General features: G+C 39.8%; 1 protein-coding gene across 3 annotated transcripts in view; it reads left to right on the plus strand.

The window, feature by feature from the left end:
• The window catches only part of DENND1B (DENN domain containing 1B), a 196,729-nt gene that overhangs the window by 47,216 nt on the left and 128,610 nt on the right, over positions 1 to 20,903 (plus strand). For 2 of the 3 annotated variants that reach the window (XM_034437461.3, XM_034437462.3), the window contains exon 3: positions 8,039 to 8,082. In XM_034437461.3, coding sequence (XP_034293352.1) covers positions 8,039 to 8,082 — 44 coding nt within the window. Of the gene's footprint in view, positions 1 to 379; positions 4,272 to 8,038; positions 8,083 to 20,903 lie in introns of those variants that run through there. The other variant, XM_087890051.1, reaches the window with a different exon arrangement.

Consider the following 20,903-nt stretch of genomic DNA (forward strand, 5'->3'; position numbering starts at 1 on the left):
CGCATGCCCTTTTGGCTTGCCGCGGCGTCCCTTTGATCACTGCTCGTCAGCTGTGAAGCGGAGTGGCGTTTTTTTGCCTTCTTTGCTTATGTGAAGCTTGCTGTAGCCGTGCCAGCCGGAATCTGGCTGGAGGCTGGCAATTTGGAGTTCTGCAGCTCAATTGAAGTGGCGATGGCTGAGGGGTCTGTGCCTGGCCACGCTGCACCTTTGATAGTAATGGCGGCCTGTAAGTCGCGGCGGCCTTCGTCCCTGCGCATTCCTGGCACCACTTAGTCCAGGCGGCTTTGATCCCCTGGCAACCTTTGGGCACAGCGCTGGTGGCTTTCTGCTTGGCAGAGGAGAGCGTGGATCTTCTGACCAGCACATTTGATATTTGCAGGTTTGCCTGGCGGCCTGACCTGATACTGCTTCTAATCATCAGAGATAGCCTTGTTTAAATTGTGGCAGTTGAAGAGCGGCCATTTTGAGACCCGGGAGCCATTTTGTATTTCGTTTCAAGGCCAGTATATTTTTATTTATATATATTTTCTCTCTTTTATTATCTACTTGCAGAGTCTTTGGACTTTGGTTACCCTGTGATTGCCAACTGACTTAATATCATGGGGGATGCTGACAGGCAACCATCCTTCTCTGCTGAGGGCTCCTGGTCTCCTCCACCTGACAGGGGCAGAGCGGCTTCTAGGCCACGAACTGCCAGCATTGCTGCGGCTAATAAAATTAAGGCCAAGGCTAGAGCTCTCTCTGGACGTTCCAAGGCTGAGGAAAAGACAGCTCAAGTTAGACAACAGAGAATTGGACAGAGAATTTGCAAGGGCCACTGCCATTAATACGGCTGCAGAAACCCCTCAAGCTACTGTGCCTGCGCTTCAGCTACCAGTTCAAACTGTGGAAGCTTCTGTTCCTCAGACTGTCCATTCTCCCGCCTTGGCTGGGCTGGCCAGGACAGGTCTCCAGAGATGCAGGCCGAGCCCCAGCAGTTTCCAGGGCTTTCTGGGACCAACAGACGCCCTGAAGCCACCTATACCCCCACAGCGGCTGGCCTTCGCCAGGGTGAAGGGGGGGAGCTGGATGTTCAGAATTCCATGAAGTCCTGGGTGGAACAGGCAATTAGGCGGGGCATTGCAGAAGGGATGCAGCTTCAGTCACAGATGTTTGCCCAAATGTATACCTTTAGACCTGAGGTGGAGACCCAGGTTTATATTGCCCCTTCTGAGGATTACGAAGGGCAGATTTCCCCTTCCCCTTCTGAATTAGTTGACTATGCAGAAGATTACCTGGAGGAGGGAGAGATATCGGATGGGGATCAGAACCAACCACCTAGGCCCGCATTCAAAGGGTTATTTAATCCTGCCCTTTTGAAGCCACTTCTGACAAAAACCAGGGCCACTGCTCGATTGGGTCCTGACCCAGCACTCTCTGGTACCTTGGGTACTGGAGAGCAGGATGATTACCTTTTCACAGAGCAGGCGGTGGAGGCAGATACTATTCCTATTCCGGGAATGTTTCTGGACATGATCCGTAGACAGTGGGCGGCCCCAGCTGTACCCTCCAGGGCCTCAGGTCTGGACAACCAGTTGTTTACGGTTGATGCGGACATGCTTACCTTGTTGGAGGTCCCAAAGGTGGACGCTCCGGTGGCGGCTCTCACCTCTTCTTCTGTTTTACCACCTGATGCAGAGGACGCCTTAAAGGCAGAAGATAGGTGAGAGGAGACGGCACTTCGTTGCGCGCACCAGGGGGATGCCTGGGCTGTGAGAGCTTCTTCTGCAGCATCCTTTCTCACTAGAGCATCGGTCAGATGGCTCCGCCAGCTACAGGGCCATTTGGCACCAGATGATGTTCGGGCCCACCAAGACTTTTCTAAGATTTTAGCTGCAGCTGAATACACGGCGGATGCTACCTTGGCCGCTGCCAGGTTCTCCGCCAGGGTCATGGCTTCGTCAGTCACCACTAGACGTATGCTTTGGCTACGTCATTGGCGAATGGACGGGAAGAACAAGTGGAAGTTGGCTTCAGCTCCCTTTGAAGGGGGGTTTCTTTTTGGCTGAGTCTTAGATCCCCTTCTCATAGACACGAAGGATAAGAGGAAGGTCCTCCCGTCCCAGAGCAGGCGAATGGATTTCTGTTCATCCCCATACTATAGGCGGCCCTCCTTCCGTCAGGGGGGAGCCGGGCCAAGCTTCCCCCGTCAGCAACGGCCCTTTCACTTCTCTAGACCTAATTACCAGGCAGATAGATCAGCCTTTCCCCGGGGTCGCCAACAGCCGTCCAACAAGCCCTTCAGGGGCTCTGGTGGCAGAGGGGCCAGGAGATCTAAGTGACTGTCCGTCTCTGGACCCTCTTGGGGGCAGGCTCAGCCTGTTTGCGGACCGCTGGGACGACCTAACAACAGACAATTGGGTGAGGGAGACAGTAAGAGCAGGGCTATCCCTCGAATTCCTTTCACCTCCTCCGAGGCGTTTCCTCCCCTGCCCCATTTCTGGAGACCCGTCCAGGCGGGGACTCATGGAATCGGCTATCCAGCATTTGCTGGATATTCGGGCCATTCAGCCAGTTCCACTGGGGCAGAGGGGGCGTGGGGTGGACGCTCTGCAGACCTCGTGGCCCAAGGGCCTCCTATACGCCTTCCCTCCACTACCCCTGATCCCAGCCGTCATTCAAAAGTTGTTGGAGGGAGCGGAGATGGTGTTAGTAGCCCCTCACTGGTCCAGGCGGCCTTGGTTCGCTGACCTGGTCGACCTGTCGATCGCCGAAGCCCTGGCGGATTCCCCCGGACAGAGTCACCCTCAGCCAGGGTCCGGTGCAGCACCTGGACCCGCAGAGACTGCAGTTAACCGCTTGGAGGTTGAGCGGGGCCTCTTGAGGCGGGAGAACTTTCCGACCAGGGTCATCAGGACTATGCAGGCGGCCCTCCACCACGCGTATTTATGAGGCAACGTGGAACAGGTTTGCAGGGTGGTGTGCCTCCAGACAGTTGAGCCCAACTTCAGCATCGGTGGTGGAGGTGCTGGAGTTCCTACAGGATGGGTTGGACATGGGACTTTCCACTAACACTCTATGGCGACAGGTGGCTGCGCTAGGCACTGTCTTGACATTTGGGAAGTGGGGTTCCCTCGCTAACCATCCAAGGATGAATATCTTTCTGCGTGGAGCGGCTAATTTAAAACCACCGCCTCTTTACCGTTATCCCACTTGGGACCTCGTTAAGGTTCTTCAGGCATTAACAAAGGCACCTTTTGAACCATTGAGGAAGGCTAGTCTCCATCTCCTATCGTGTAATGTAGCTTTCCTTGTGGCCATCACATCTGCCCGACAGATCTCGGAGTTGGCGGCTTTATCGGTGCGGAAAGACCTGTGTATTTTTCACTCCAACAGGGTGGTTCTGCGGCTGGACCCTGCCTTCCTTCCTAAGGTCAACTCCTTGTTCCACCGAGCACAGGAGTTAGTCCTGCCAGATTTCTGCCCTCGGCCTAGGCACGCCTTTGAGCAGACCTGGCACACTTTGGATGTGAGGAGGGCCCTCCATATTTACATTTTTAGGACCTCTTCTTTCCGAAAGACGGAGGCTTTTTTTGTCTCTTTTCAGCCGTCGACTCTTGGCCACAGGGTGACCTCTTCCACGGTGGGGCGCTGGCTTAGGACGTGCATCTCATCTGCATATGAGCTTCAGGCTCTCCCGGTGCCTCAAGGGATAACAGCCCACTCCACCCGCAGTGCTGCCACAACTGCAGCCTGGTCTACTCAGGCGTCAGTGGAAGACATCTGTAGGGCGGCCACGTGGACTACTCCCACTCCATTCGTCACTATAGACTTGACTCCTTCGCTTCGGCGGAGGCAGCATTTGGGAGAAGAGTACTGCAGCGGGTTCATGAAAATCTGGGGTTGTCGGCCCAGGACAGCTCCCACCCTTAGGGCTGGCCGGTCTTTGGTATATCCCAGCCTGGCACCTCCCATTTCTACACTATGGAGAAGGGACGTTGGTCTTACCGTGATACGTTCCTTCTCGTAGTGTAAAATGGGAGGTGCCAGCCCCACCCTGTCTGTGGCTGCCTGGACCGGCTCCCCTGGTGGAGCATGTTGTTTCTGTTTTTCAGACTACGTACCATTTGCCTGGACTGCGTACCATTCGCTTTGGCTTCGCTGGCAAAACTGAAGAGACGTCACCAGGGAGGCGGATCTTCAGAAGTTTTCAGCTCAGGACATAGAGCTAGAGCAAGGAATATCCCAGCCTGGCACCTCCCATTTTACACTACGAGAAGGAACGTATCACGGTAAGACCAACGTCCCTTCCATTTCCTTCCTTCCCCACCCCTCCCCACCTGCCAGTCCCCCTCGCCAGTAGAGATCAGCAAGCCAGATTTGGGGAGCTGAATGCGCTGCCGCCGCCTGGGAAAAGAAAAACATCAGAAATGGGTTCTCTCGCAGCATCTCCTTTCTCTCTTCTTCTCCCGAGTGGCAGCGGTGTGTCCGGCTCAACGAAAAGGCCGTTCCGCATGGATGGCAGGTGCGTATGGGGCACGTTCCCCTCTCTTTTGCCCCTCTCCGGCCTCGCCTCCTCACGTCTTGTTGTTTGCGCAGCAGCTGCGTATGCGTCTTGGGGGGGGGTATTTTACTGCATGCGCTCGAAAGCCCAATTGGGCTTATTATCCGGACATGTCTTAGTTTCAGGGAAACACAGTATTACAAAAACAATGAAGTCAACAATCAAGGTTGGGCGCTTTGTGAGTTTGAGTCTAAACTGCCCTGCATTCCAAGGCAGCATCAATTCTAGGAATGTGAGAGGAGCTGACATTGTATAAAAATAAATGAGAAAGTAGCAGAACGAGTTTTGCAGATGCATTCCATCATTATTAATATGCACTTGATTGTCTATACATTTTTGTATATATTTGTTTTAACTCACATTTCCATTATCGTAGTAGGGCATAGTTTAATATTTCAATCTCAAGCGATATAAAATATGATACTTTGAATGATCAATTAAGTAAGATTCAAATATCTGATAAGGAAAGCAAATTTAGATCATACTGGATTTGTAATGTTTTTGGGATGCGTTTTCTAATAAAAATACTTTTTTAAAATATCTTTTGAATTTTTTTATAATAATATCTTTGAACAATGAATGACTTTTCCTCTTTCGTTGGTTACTGTTGAAACCTCTTTTTAAATAAACCACACACAGTTTTGTATCTTTTGTTTCCTGCTCAACATTGGTATTTAAGATGATAAATATAAAATATAAAGTACTTTATATCTAGATTTAAGCAGTTTATATATGTAAGTTTAAATATGGAAGGCAAGCATATCATACATATTACAATAACAGAAAAGTCACTTCTGTGTCTTCAAAGGGGATTAGGATAGATATGGTAATCTCAGATTTCGATCCATTTTCTTTCTTATGTGAGAACAACAGACTTCTATGCAGATGAGAGGAACATTTTTTTTCAACTGGTGCCAAAATGCTATAATTTTTTATAATCTTTTTCAGAGTGCACCTATTACTGGATGGTCTGGTTATATGCCACGTGTTGTATATTTGAGTCCTGCATGAAGAGGGCCCTTAGTGGTTCAGTTTATGTAAAACTGGTTTCAGTATATTCTATTCAAAAAAGAAAAAATATGAAATATTGCTTAACTTCAAAATTAATCTTTCAAATAAAGGGAAAAAAAACCAAATAGAACATTGTTAGAATTTTTTAAAAATATACCTTTATACACTCTGAAAATTTCTTTGTCCTCTTATTCGAAAAAAAGTAATTCAAGTGTTGACAGTACTTATAAAAAAATCTCTTGTTGCAAATTAGGTGTAGATTTCTCCTGCCAGTGTTGCATAATTTTGTCAGCTCCCATCTATGAAAAAACCCATAATTCTTGATGCTTTGATATCTATTGGTAGTAGATTACAACTACCAGAAATAAATCAAGAAAAACATAAACATTACCAACACAAAATAAATTCATCCAGTAAAAATAATTTAAATTGTCTTTTGTTTTTTTATAAATAAGTGGAATACTATTGTTTTTGAATAAAATGTATATAGTTCTTAAGGAACATAAATCATTTGTCTATTAAAAAAATATTCTGAAAGATGGGTCTGAAACACTACCATGCATAATTAATTATGATTGAAGAATATCTGGTGAATGGGGTTGCAGAAATTCGGTGTGATCTTTTAGTCATTTGCTTTGGGGATTAGGAGGCACTTCCAACAGGGTTAACTTTTCCTGAGGCTAGATATCATTTCAATTTACAAATAGTCCTCACTCATCAGCTACTTGTTCAATGACCGTTTGAAGTTGCGATGATGCTAAGTGAGAGATATTTATGACTGTTCCTTGAATTTTTGGCTGTTGCAGTACCCCTGCAGTTACATGATTGTGATCTGGGTACTTAGCAACAAGCTTGCATTTATGATAGTTGCAGTATCCTCTGGTCATATAGTTACCATTTGCGACATTCCTTTTCAGTTTCCTACAAGGAAAGTCAATGAGGAAGCTGACAGGGAAGGCCAAAATGTAATTCCTCCCCAACATACTTTAAAGAAATGTGTGGTTCTGTAATGTTCAGTAAGAAATTTGCATATTGAAAGGGCAAACAACTTTTAAGATTTGTTTCAAAGTATTATTAGTTTCTGGAACTGATGGGCTCTAAAAGATTGCTACCAAATAGAAAATAATAATCTGACTTGATAATTACATTTCCAACAATTTTTAGAAAATGAATTGTTTATTTTAACAATCAGAACTGGAATACGATACCAACAGTGGAACATTCTCTATCAATTTTCTCTAAGTATAATATGTGGAAGAAATTAAATATCATTTTCCATTGAAATTCCCCATTGTTGCTTATCTATTCAGATAATAGCTTATATAGCAAATGTGCTCTGACATGAATAGGTAACACACTTGTAATACTTTTAGAGTTCTGTGGCCTTCAAATAGTATGGAATAAAATAATGTAATATTTTTCTTCCCACTTAATTTATAATGAAGTAATTCCCTTACTAAATATTTATTAAAAGTTAAATGAATTGTAAGTTGTAATTATTATGGGGACTGCTATAATCTAAAGAGTCTATCTGCCTTTTATATCTAATTGAATATACTTACATTTCAGACGCATATAAAAATGATAGGATGTAGTAGTAATGTGTAAAAATGAATAAGGTACAATCACAATTTCTTTGTATGCTACAATGTCATATAATAATGCCTCTTACCACACAGTGCTCCTCAACATTTAATTGGTTGCAGTATCTTGAAATACAATGAAGCAATGCAGGAATAAAAGAAATCCAGAAGGGGGAATGCTAAGAGGTGTATCTGACTTTGAAAATCTTATAACGTATAATACTGAACATTGGTTAGGCATAATTTATAAATTACTAGTAAAATATGAGCCAGAATCCAAACATCCATGCAACACACACAGTCTAAAAGATTGTATGGTTAAATGGATGCAGCATTTAAATATATTTACAGATGGAGTTTCAGTGGTAGAAGAAGGAACAAAAGCAAATATATGCATGCATGAATCAGTGCTATGATGCAACGATTGATACGTTTGTTTGTTTTCTTCAATCTTATTCTCTGAAAATCTGAAATGTTACAAAAGTTAGAAGACGGGGGGTGGGGGGGTGGGGGTGGGGAATCCAGATGGTCATTTAAGAGAATAAAGTAGTACTTATGGCATTAGGAAGCAATACATTTCCTCCTAATTCTAACTGTCTTTAATAAATTAAACAGTTGGGCAAATAATTTAAATAACATTGAAAAACTGTACAGTTAAAAAGCAATGAGTAAAATAAGCATAGTATAGCCTACTGATCTGTTAACAAGTATGCAAATATAATTATAATATGATGTTTTAGAACATATTTTGAATACTTTAGGATTTTCTTCTTAGACACATTTTTGTACAATATCTCTCTGTGAGCCTAAAGCAACATTGGTCCTCTTTAATATTAATGTACTCTACTATAAGATGCTGCTTCTTTGCCTCTGATTAATGCTGCCTGTCAATTATTTACAGATCCTGTGGTTTTGTGGAAGTTCCCGGAGGACTTTGGAGACCAGGTTAGACATGTGAGATTGATCCTTTTAAAATGACAGAGTAGTAAATGTAATAACAACAATAATAATATCAACATCATTTCTGTCTCTGCACCAGCTTTTCTACTGAGCTGGAGAAAGACAGATGGTTGGGAATAGCAGTAAGAGAATTTTCACCAGCTGATTGTATTATTAGAATTTGTTTGCTGCATTACACAGGATATTAGTTACTTTCATGGCCTTATTAAGTTAAGGCCATGGATGTACGTGTGGATGGAATTGTTTTTCCTACTATTATTAATAACCTACCTGTGGACTACATTAGTGTAATTATGATTGATATAAAAACATTAAAATTGTCACCAGGTGCATAACTTTATCAATAAGCTCAGGTGGTGATTTTAGACATATTTATTCACACAATACAGATAAATCCGATCAGTTATGAATGTTTTATGATAGCTCATCCCATTGGTGATAGAAATGTCATACACCAGTGTTTCTCAACGTTGAGAACCTGAAGATGTGTGGACTTCAACTTCCAGAATTTCCCAGTCAGCCATGCTGGCTGGGGAATTCTGGGAATTGAAGTCCACATATCTTCAAGCACTCAAGGTTGAGAAACACTGTCATATACGGATGCCACCGTGTCAGTTTGTCTTACACCTGGGGTATTAAACTTGTGGTCCATGGCCTGGATGCATCACGCGCTGGCCACACCCACCCCTGTTTTAGCAAATGGGGGAAAAGTCACAATATGTCACATGTGGACAATGTGATAACGCAAGTTTGACACCCCTGTCTTACACTTAAGGCCAAACAGGTGGAGCTAAATATTAATGGTTTTGAATGCCTTTTTTCACATAAATCTTTAATATTCAGTGCATAAAATATTTATCAGAGGTGTACAATCTGAATTCTGAGGACACATAGTTTCAAGAGTCCCTTCAAAACTTACAAACTATAATTCTTAGTTTGACAGGCCAGTTATTAAATACACAGACAATAATCTATAACCTGATTCAGTTCAGTTCAATTTATGTAAATGTTGGATTTAATAGTTATAATATAAATTAAAATTTTGATTTTACACTGATCTCTCTTGCTTTTTTATTTTTTTATTTTTATCATTTTTGATATACATTATTATTTTTAACAATCTATGCTACCAAATTATGAGAGCCTGGGTACAAATTTGTACTTAATACATTTTACTTCTTTAAAAAATAAAACCATAATTTCATTAGTTCAAGCATATTTTTCAATTTTGCTTTGAAGAATGCCAGATACTTGCATAAAGATAAGGTATATATAAACAATAGCTTAAATTCTGTTTTTAATTCTGTTTTTAATATCTGGATTTATATAAGAACTATATTTGCCAGTGTGGTTTACAAGTCAGCAGTTGTGCTCTTGTACCGAGCATAGTACTACTCGTCTAGTAGTTCCAAGGGAGAGAGCCTTCTCTGTGGGGGCACCTACTCTTTGGAACAAAATACCCCCTGGAATACGAATAATCCCAGATCTTCGCACTTTTCGACGAGCCCTAAAGACCTTTCTGTTTCAACAAGCAGGGCTAGCATAAACATCTAAATTCTATGCCAAGGTTTTAGCAGATACGCCAAGTTGACTCAATTTATTATTTACTGTTTATAAAAAAAAAATATTATATGTATATGAAATCTTAATCTGTTCACCTCCCTGAGTCCTTCGGGAGAAGGGCGGTATAGAAATTCAATAAATAAATAAATAAATAATAAATAAATAAATAAATAAATAAATAAACAAACAAACAAACAAATAAATAAATAAATAAAATAAATAAACAAATAAATAATAAATAAATAAATAATAAATAATAAATAAATAAATAAACAATAAATAAATAAATAAATAAATAAATAAATAAATAGTAAATGTGAGCTCCATTAAAATCAACAACACTGATTGTTTTTATCCACAAATGTTAATAAAAGCACAGAAATTGTAATTTAATTTAAATTTTAATTCTGGGATTGTTGCTTTTTTGACAATTTTTCACAGAGTAATAGAAGTTGAACTCTGTTTCAGCAGACAGAAACTTCATTTGCAGAATGAAATTAATTTATCTTTGACTGAGAGCAAAGTTTGTTACTTTTAGCCTTACTATCTTAATTATGATTTAATCTCAAAGGCATACTGCAGTTCATATATATTCGTCCACTGGGCTTACATGTATAACAAATGTATTATACTTCAATTAATGTTTTATTTCTTTTACTGTGTTAATTAAGAACTTAGGTAGATTTTCCTTTGAAGCCCTATAGATTCAGTTCTTGAAAACAGAAAAAAAATATTTTTTTTTCATAGAGTTGCTTGGGAAATAGAGATTAATCCCTTCCCCATCATTTTGATCTAGGCCTTGCATATAATACAAGAAAGTGGTCATATTATATACAATAAATGCACCTTATAGTTTATTAAAGTGTAAAAAAGTTTAAAAGATGCAACTAAAATCAAGGCATGCACAGCAGTATTTTTTCCAAATTATACCTGCTTCTTTTCAATTTTCTTGAAAGTGGCAGTCTCTGTATTTCTGTAATAAATTTAAAAATATTTTCCTCCTGACTCTTGGATTGTTGGATACCAGTAGCACTCTTGTAAATTCCTGATTTCCATAAGGCAAACTAATATGTATTTATTTATATTTATTTACTGCATGTCCTGTATTTTTTTCTATTTTAACAATATAATTAACTTTGCTTTATTCTTGTGATAATCACCATCTGAAATTAATATAATATGGCTCCCCCATTTTATGTTTCCTTCAAATATTTATATAATACTCTGACATATTTTTGGTCAAAATATCACCCCTAAGGTCAAAATCGTGATTATAGTACCTTCCAATATTCCTCTATAAAAGCAGCTTGGTTTTCAAAGGTTTGTTCTTTTGGCCCTGAAGTTGAAGTTCTTTTTCCCCTGAATAGTTAGATTAAAAGCTTAACGTTCATGTTAACTTCTTCCTTTCCTTTCTTCCTCCTTCACTGTGAGTAGGCAAGGAACTATACAGAGAAGTATGTTGGATCATTATTCACTAAAGCCCTGTTTTCTCTTCCATGGTTTTCAGATGCACATAAAATGTTAAGAAACTTCAAAGCAGCATTTTGGGCAACCATTTTACTACTTGCCATTGCTCACTGCTTCCTGGAAGGATTTATTTGCCAGGTGAAGGAAGAACAGTTGAGTCAGGGACCACCATTATTTGAATTAGGTTTAGTTAAGAAGGTACCCATTGTCAGTCCCTATTTTATAGCTTCTGTTCTAATATACTACATAACTAACTGAAGATAAGTAAGCGCTGATGTATCCCTCTCTCCTTGGCAAATCATTACAATATGATATTTCACAACACATGTAAATCTGTTCATTTCTCCTCTGCCAGCCATTCATGTCCCTTCTTCTTTCTGATTATAAGTAATGTTTTTCCCCTTGTTTGTCTTTTCTCTCCTGCAAAATTACCTTTTAGTCAGTCTTGCTTCAGGACTTTGCCCAGGAGTTCTGTTTCTAAAAAGGAGTTTCTTCAATATGAAAAGAAAGCATATATGATTTTCCCATATTCCTGTAATCCTCTGCTGCTCTCATTTTTATTAGGCCAGCTACTCAAAGTGCAGAGTGCACAGTCTTTTAATGACACTATAAGCCCACTTTGCTTTCCTTCCATTTTAGTTTTCAAAGTCCAATAAAATAAAGATGTCTTGTCTGGCAAAGATATATTCTCTTCTAACTCTCTTCTTGATTTCAGTGTGCCTAATGTCAGCTTGAAGGATGCCCAGGTATTTGTAGTAGTCATTTTCATCCAGATTTTTGATGTTATTTTGATAGAGCATCTCCAAATTGCATTGCAATATCTTGACTTTACATATGGACAGTGTTGAGAAGCGATTCTATTTTGGATGGTGTTTTTCCCATATAACTTAAAGACTATCCATGTAAAGCAAGTAGGACAGCCTGACAGATTTCTGGATGTTTGGTAGCTATAGCCGCCTGACTTTTTTAATATTATTGCTATTAATACTATGAATAGTGGTTACAAAGAGTCTCTTTTGAAAGATTCCTCTCTTGATATTAACCTTCGCCAGTCTATCACTATTGACCAGCAACTGTGTCTTCCATTGTACCATCAATCTGCACAAAACCTCTGATATTTCTATAGATTCCTATTACAGGTAGTCCTTGACTAAAAACAGTTTAGTGATCGTTCAAAGTTACAACAGCACTGAAAAAAAAGACTTATGACCCTTTCTCAGACGATCCTTGCAGCATCCCCATGATCATGTGATCAAAATTCAGATGCTTGGCAACTAGTTCTTACTGGTATTTATGACGGTTGTATTGTCCCTGGGTCAGCTTCTGTAACCTTCTGACAAGCAAAATCAATGGGGAAACCAGATTCATTTGACAACTATGTTGCTAACTTAACAACTGCAGTGATTCACTTAACAACTGTGCCAATAAAGCTTGTAAAATGAGGTAAAACTCACTTAACTAATGTCGTTAGAGTACAGTACTGCAGGCTATGTCTGCTGATCACCGGCTGCCAGCAGTTTGGCAGATCGAATCTCACCAGGCTCAAGGTTGACTCATCCTTCCATCTTTCCGAGGTGGGTAAAATGAGGACCCAGATTGTTGGGGGCAATATGCTGACTCTGTAAACCGCTTAGAGAGGGCTGTAAAGCACTGTGATCGTGGTTTTTGCAAGAAGCAGGAAAAGTTATCATTGGAACCTTGATGGCATCCCAGTGGAACAGGTCCACAGATTTCAATATCTAGGTATCCTCTTTCAATCCAATACCAAGTGGCCTGCACAGGTTAAGTTTCTCTGTAATAAGGCTAAGATTTCCACCCATGCCCTCGCGCACTTTTTTCATACTGAGGGAGCTCATCACATCCCCTTGGCAATAAAAGTCTACAGGGCAAAGGTGATAGCTGCTATCACCTATGGCGCCCCCCTCTGGGTCCAATCCAACATCTCCTTTCTTGAGTCTGTCCACAGCCAGTTCCTACGCCGTTTGATGGGAGTCCCTCCCTGCGTAAGTAATGCCGCAATTCGTTTGGAACTGGGCATATCCTCACTTGCTACAATCTTGTGGAAACGTGCAATTGGCTATTGGTTGTCCCTGTGGACCAGACTCCCAGGCTATTACCTAGGCCAATGCCTATGGCAGGACCCTTTTCATAGTCCCTGGGCCCATAATATCCATACAAAACTTTTGAAGATCGGGATTTCCCCCATTGAAGCTTTTATTTTAGACCCTGATGCTGCCAAATTGTTGATTTTTCAACGGCTGGATGACATTGCCAATTAAATCTGGCAAATGGATCGGGAACATGCTCACCGTTTTCCCTTGGTATTGTTCCCTCGCCTCACCCTCCACCTTATCTCTCTGCGTTACACTCTATCAAACATAGGCTCACATTTATGAAGGCACGATTTAATGTGATCCCCTTGAATGTCCTCGACAGTAGGCTCTCGGGGGGAGTAAAATCCATCTATTGTACATATGATGGCCGATCCCCGGAATCTCTGTTCCACATTACATTCATATGTCCCCACTACCAAGACATAAGATCAAGATTCATTTCTCCTATTTCCCAGAGATTCCCTGGTTCACGTGATCTGTTCAGCCTTTATTTCCTACCCCAATATAACTCCAAAGGTGGCAAAAAATTTTGCTGCAGTCGTGGCTGAAAAAAACGGGGGAAGAGACAGGTAACCCCTACGGCAGAGGATCACTAGTATTGACAGTACAGATTGTATCTGAGCAGTAGATGGTGTACTGTCACATGATCTATCTATATTTGTAAAATATACTCCCCTTCTATGTGTATTTTAATTTGGTCTCTGACTGCAATAAAAAAAAGCTTACTAAAGCACTGTGAAGCGGTAAATAAGCCGAAGTGCTATTGCTATTATAATCAATCCATGCTGTATTCAAGTTGATCTTCCTTTTGCAGTTCTTTCTACTTCAGGTGGAAAGAGCTTATTTTCAACTAGAGACTGTTGGATTGCATCAACAATTACACCAAGTAGCAATTTGAAAGTTGTTGATAAGCGGGTAATTTACCTGTAGTTGCCTGGTGCTGCCCCTTTGTGCTGGATTGTTCATCATCAGGTAAGTTTTACCAGATGTTAATGAACCTTTAGTTTCACTTCCTTGCAGTATCTTGTTAAACTGTTTGGCAATGAGTCAGTGTAGACCAGTCAGATGTTTCAGCCAAAAACCATGCACTTCATCTTCACCTGGTGCTAATTCTTGATCTTCCTTGCCTTTTTCTCCAACATTTCTGCCTTTATAGCAAATTCTATCATTTTAGCTTCTTTTTTTATTCTTATCTATCTACTTTGTCCAAGCTGCACCCTTGTATTTTTTGGGTTGTACCATAGCTGTGCCCAAAAATGTATTGTTTCTTCTTTGTCACATGTTGATTTGTTCACTGCAGTCTCTCTATTGATGGAGTGGAAGAAATGTTTCTCTAGGAGATATTGCATATTGTATGCAATTTGAGTTTTGTATCTATCTGCTGATCTTCTTGACTATAGCTGTTGGTTGCTGCTTTATTATTTCTAATGCTTCCTTGATTTTCCTCATTTTCATTTCTAAGTGATATTTCTTGATCAGGCATTCTTTGGTCTTCTTGTTCTTTAGTTTCTTTTCTTTCATCTGTTCTAGATTGCTTGCATCTAATCTTAACATGCTGATCTTATTTTCCAGCCTCATTTTGATGGTGCACTGTTTGGCTTTTTTCTTGTTTGTTGGTTTTACTATTATTATTTAGATACAAACATATTTTGTTATGTTATATCTTTTGGGATGTTTTTGATTTCCATTCTTTAGTCCTAGGATTTTTTGGATTGTCTCCCATCCAAGGTTGGGCTTACTTAGTTTCTCCAGAGCTAATATTTATAGCTGTTTCCTCCAATGTATAAATTAAGAAAGCATTTTTCATTTTTCATTTATATTTATTAAAAATATAAATTTAATAGACTGATCAAAAGAAAAGAAAAATAAAAAGTGCAAGAAAAGAAAAACTAAAATTAAAATAAAAAACAAGTCAAAGACAAAATGGCAGCAAATCATAGAGAGTGCCAGTATTACTTTAATACATGTATAAATTACTTCAAACATTCTTTTCAACAGATAATTATCTTATCGTCCAGCCTCCCTCTGAAATATTTTACAAATCCTCTTACTTGTTCATTTAGTTTGTGTCCTTCTTAATCTTCAAATCCATAAATTATCAATTTGTACTTTTCTTCTTTCAGCAAAAATTTTAAGCAAAAATTTAAGTCACAGACATGTCATGTCTTGTTTAACAACTGAGAGTGATTTGTTTAAGCACAGCAGAATGAGATTGTAAATCTCACAGTCATATGATATCTCCTTTAATGACTATGTTAATTAGAAATGGAGTTGCCGATCCCAATTTTGCTCATAAAGTGAGGACTATAAGGAGAGAACAATAGCTTTCAGTTTACATGTAATCTGCTTGGACAGGAAACTTCCTTTCTATCATAGATTGTCCTTTGCCAGCACAAAATTACCAGACTTTCTAGTGGAGAAACAACAACTCCAGATCTTCTGGAGAAGCACTGAGAAGCACTGTGAAAATTATTCCATGCCAGGAACAACCTTATCTTTGTAAACGTATGCTATATTAAGGGAACTGGTTTCCAGGGGTAATGCTCTTAATATTGTCTCTGCAGAAAAAAAGAAAAAGAAACCAAACTTCTAAATAGGAACAAAGGCTCTTGGAATGACAAGATAAAATTTCTTCAATAAACTTTATACAGTAATAAGACGCTGGGGAGGAAAGTCCATATTGAATCCAGCAAATGCTGGATTCAGCATATAACACTTGTCCTTATCATTTGCTTATCTCATTATGGAATCACCATGCAGAACTAGTGTTCAGTGATGTACTTATTATGGATGGCTACTTGCTCTTGAATTTTGGCTTTAAGCAACAGAATAAGCATAGATACTTCCTGAAAATTGGGTAGTTGGAAGGTGGTGCTTTCTTGTGATAAAAATTTGAAATATGAATACTTTATTAACTGAAAGGCATAATACATAATCAGATCTAGGCATTAACTGTTCTGTTATAGTTCAAAGTTTCAGTTCTTTCATTGGCTCTCACTTTTCTCTTAGCATGTTTGTGAGGATATTTTATTTATTTATTTATTTATTTATTTGTTTAAATTTCTATACCGCCCTTCTCCAAATAGGACTCAGGGCGGTGCACAGCCTAAGTAAAAACAAAGCATACAAAATTTAAAAAACAGTATTAAAATAATTAGATATTCTGGCCGTAAATTAAAACAACCCAATTTAAAACCAATTTAAAATTTAGCTCAAGCCAGCCCAGCTAGTTGAAATAAATAAGTTTTCAGGGCCCGACGAAAAATCCGGAGGTCTGTTATTATACGTAACTCCGGGGGAAGGTTATTCCAGAGGGTGGGCGCCGTCACAGAGAAGGCTCTCCCCCTGGGGGTCGCCAGCCGACATTGTCTGGCGGACGGCACCCTGAGGAGGCCCATTCTGTGCGAGCGTACTGGCCGGTGGGAGGCTATTGGTGGCAGTAGGCGGTCTCGTAAGTACCCCGGCCCTAAGCCATGGAGCGCTTTAAAGGTGGTCACCAACACCTTGAAGCGCACCCGGAAGACTACCGGGAGCCAGTGCAGCTCGCGCAGGAGAGGTGTCACATGGGAGCGCCTCGTCACCCCCATAATCCCCCGCGCGGCCGCATTCTGGACCAGCTGGAGCCTCCGGGTGCACCCCAGGGGGAGCCCCATGTAGAGAGCGTTGCAGTAGTCCAGGCGGGAAGTGACTAGTGCCTGAGTGACTGTGCGTAGAGAGTCCCGATCTAGAAAGGGGCGCAACTGGCGTATCAGGCGAACCTGATAAAAAGCCCCCCTGGCCACGGCCGTCAAATGGTCTTCTAAAGACAGCCGTGCGTCCAGGAGGACGCCCAAGTTGCGAGCCCTCTCCGTGGGGGCGAGTGATTCGCCCCCAATAGCCAGCGATGGCGTCAGCTGGCTATATCGGGACGCTGGAAGCCACAGCTACTCGGTCTTGGAGGGGTTGAGTCGGAGCCTGTTTCTCCCCATCCAGGCCCGCACTCCTGTTTCACTCCTGTTTCTGATTAACTGCAATAAAACCTAAACTTGGTTTCTGAAACTATTCTGAAACTATTCATCTTCTTAATCCATGATTTGAAGGACACTTACGTCAAAGAAAATTTAGTTAACAGAGAACAAAAAAAGTGAAAAATAAAGCTGGAAGAAGCCCATTTTCCTCTTTGCTGTTTTTTTCTTCTTTTTTCCTCAACTGGACTGTACTTAAATGGAAACAAGGATTACCTCAGAGAAACAAGAATTGTGTTATTTATATTTTTTATCCTTAATGATGACTCATAATTTTGACCCTTAATGACCCATAATTTTGCTATAACTTTCCAGCTGAGAATCATAGACATCTGATGTGATATGATCAGATTTCAAGAGCCTTGAAATTTTTGTGTGATTAGACAACTATTCTTAATGTTTGTTAAAATATGTACATGGCGCTATGAAAATATTAGGAAAATACATATATAACAATTCTAAATGTGAACTATTCATTATGTTTTTATTATTAGCTGTAAGTTAATAATAACTAGCTGTAATTATCCCTCCAGTTGTTTTATACACAGAATTAAGGTTTGACACTTGTTTTTGTAAGCAAATATTCTGAAGACCTGAGAAAGGCCTCCCTACCATTTGGTATCTAAAGAGTTTGAATCCTTCCACTCTGAATGCAAATTATCATTGGTATATAAATGTTTTATGTACCGCAAGTATATAGTTGACATTGTAAAAAAGATTATTTTTCTTGCATTTGGAGGGACAGGTGGCAAGTCCAAAGTCTTGCTAGGATCATGATTTTGTTTTATAGCATTTCCATTGGTCTGAAATGTTGCATTTGATCAGCATATGGTATAGGCAAGCCTCATCTTGACCAAACTCTTTTGTTATCTTGTTATTGTTACAGGTCTTAATGACAGTTGTAAGCCACAGTCCTGGATGTAGGGGGTAGTCTACCCTGGGGAGAAGAGGGAGAAACAGCAGTGTGGATTATGGAAATATGAATTGATCTAAGAAACAGCTCTCTTGTAATAGAATGGAGCTCAAAGAAAGACAGGAGAAACTGGAGAAAAGACGAAGGAATATGATGTGAAAATGATCATTTGAATGCTTTCCTTTTCATTACCAGCTGCTATGTTCTGGTGAAAAGGCATGCATTTGTATATCTTAAGGCTGGGTGAAAAAGGGCCAGATGAATAGAATTACTTGTTAGATATGTTTTCATTTTGAACAAGATAAATTATGTGCATTTTAATAGACTGTATGCATATGCTACTCATTTTTATGGTACAGCTGTAATATTTGACACTACTTAGTGAAAAACAAAAATGCTTATTTTTTTTAACCAACTGTAATTTTTAATTAAGGGTAGCATTTTTGATATTACATATTAACCCAAACAAATTGAATGCTGGATTTGGTCTCTATTCACTGCCTTATAAAAAAGCTGATATAAAAAAGTGAACTTTTCACTGATGGTTATATCTTTAAAAATCAACGCACTGGACAAAATAACTACTGTGCAGTGATAGAATAGTATATTTAGAATTAGAATAGATTGTTGAATTTTCATTCAGAGTGGATTCCTTGATTTACTTTCAGCAAAAAGAGCATCTTATATTCAAATTGCATTGTTAGAGTCTTCCTCTTTCCTAAAATAGCTTTCCTACTTACTTCTTTCAGTTAGGTTGCCTTTCATCACAACATTTCTTAAATATGTACTTTCTATCTTGGTTGGACATGGATATAAGCAATGGTGGGATTCAAATAATTTAACAACCGGTTCTCTGCCCTAATGATTCCTTCCAACAACCAGTTCACCAAACTGCTCAGAAAGTTAACCGGTTCTCCTGAAGTGGTGCAAACTGGCTGAATCCCACCACTGGATACAAGGTCTGTGATTTGCTACAGTAACAGAAAACCACATTGCTAATAGATGTTCTTGTTCAGGTGGCTAAATTGTAGTCTAACATACTTTTTGCTTTTGCTTTTGCTTTTGCTTTCTTGGTCCCTTCCCCATTATCTCTTTGTAGTATTCAGTATATTCTTAGTACACCGAGGCTTTCTTTTAGTTTGTGTTTATATGTTAAAAATGCATTTAATTTACAGATACATTGCATATCTCAAGGAATACATTGCACATGTTGAAGGAATACTTTAAATATTTTTGGATGCTAATGTTTGACATGATTTGGTATCATGAAAAAGAGGGAATTTCTTAGATTTAAAAAGGCCACACGATGCTGAGCTTGTTGATCGAAAAGTCTGCAGTTCAGCGGTTCGAATCCCTAGTGCCGTGTAATGGGGTGAGCTCCCGTTACTTGTCCCAGCTTCTGCCAACCTAGCAGTTCGAAAGCACATAAAAAATGCAAGTAGAAAAATAGGGACCACCTTTGGTGGGAAGGTAACAGAGTTCCGTGCGCCTTTGGCGTTGAGTCACGCCGGCCACATGACCCCGGAGACGTCTTTGGACAGCACTGGCTCTTCGGCTTTGAAACGGAGATGAGCACCGCCCCCTAGGGTTGGGAACGACTAGCACCTTTACCTTTTAAAGAATTGGAAGTACTCTGCAGGCTCTAGAAGAAATTGTTTTTGTTATCCTGCGTACAAATTGGAAATTGTTCTTTTCTTTTTTTCTCAATTTATTGTTTTTATAATTGCAGATCTCAAAGCAGTTACAGTTTACTTTCATTCATATTTGTCTGAATAATGTGTTTTAATGTTGTGTTGTTCATGTTGTCTGGGACTCTCAGGCTGTTTCTGATATGGTTTAAATAGGAGGCCACATTTTTTCTTAACCATTTTTCCAAAAATGCTGATATATTAAATATCATTCTTAGAACTTGCATTGGTATCTGATTTTCATGGTGCCTTTTCTGTTTTCTGTTGTGTTTCACACATTTTTAAACAATAGCTAATAGCTGCTATTTTGCCTTGTAATGCTAATATAAATTGGGAGCAGACTGAAAATTCATAAGATCTAGTATTTCATTCCATTGCTCAATCCACACTTATTCACAACTTCCATATGGTGTTTCTAAAGCCCTGCAAAATGCATGCATTTGTATATCTTAAAGCTGGAGGAAAAGGTGTGAGATTCCCTTCTGTCTCTGTTCTCCTATTTTCATGTAAAGATATGATGGTGTTATTGGATAAATTATTCATTTTTCTTACTATAGGCACCCTAAGCCCTACTAATTAGATTCTATACCAGTATGACTCACAGAAGGTGGTTTTGAGTCTTGCTGTGTTTGCCAACCACAGGATGTAGTGAAATAGCTGCATATAACAACTTCAAGTCAGGTGTGTGCTCATTGTTTGGATACTGTTTCTGCAGCAGCTCTCTATGTATTCGGTGAAGTCCTGCAACTATTCTTTCTGGTCTAATTTTTAGTTAGTATGTCTAGAAAGCTTCTTTATATTTTTTTCCCCTTACAATGTTGTAAGAAAACTTAAACTGCTCTGGAGTAGGCTAATTAATAAAAATACTGATCTGCAGTGTATAGCCATGTACAATGATAGATTTACAATAATAGTACAAGTTAGGTAACTTTATAAGGTTATTTGTTTATTTATTTTCATCCTGCCTTTAATATTTTTATAAATAACTCAAGATGACAAAGATTTCTAATACTCCTAACCTCCTCCTATTTTCCCCACAACAAGAATCTTGTGGAGT

This window comes from Pantherophis guttatus, chromosome 3 (genome assembly GCF_059756535.1).
Source record: "Pantherophis guttatus breed Tessera chromosome 3, ASM5975653v1, whole genome shotgun sequence".
NCBI lineage: Eukaryota > Metazoa > Chordata > Lepidosauria > Squamata > Colubridae > Pantherophis > Pantherophis guttatus.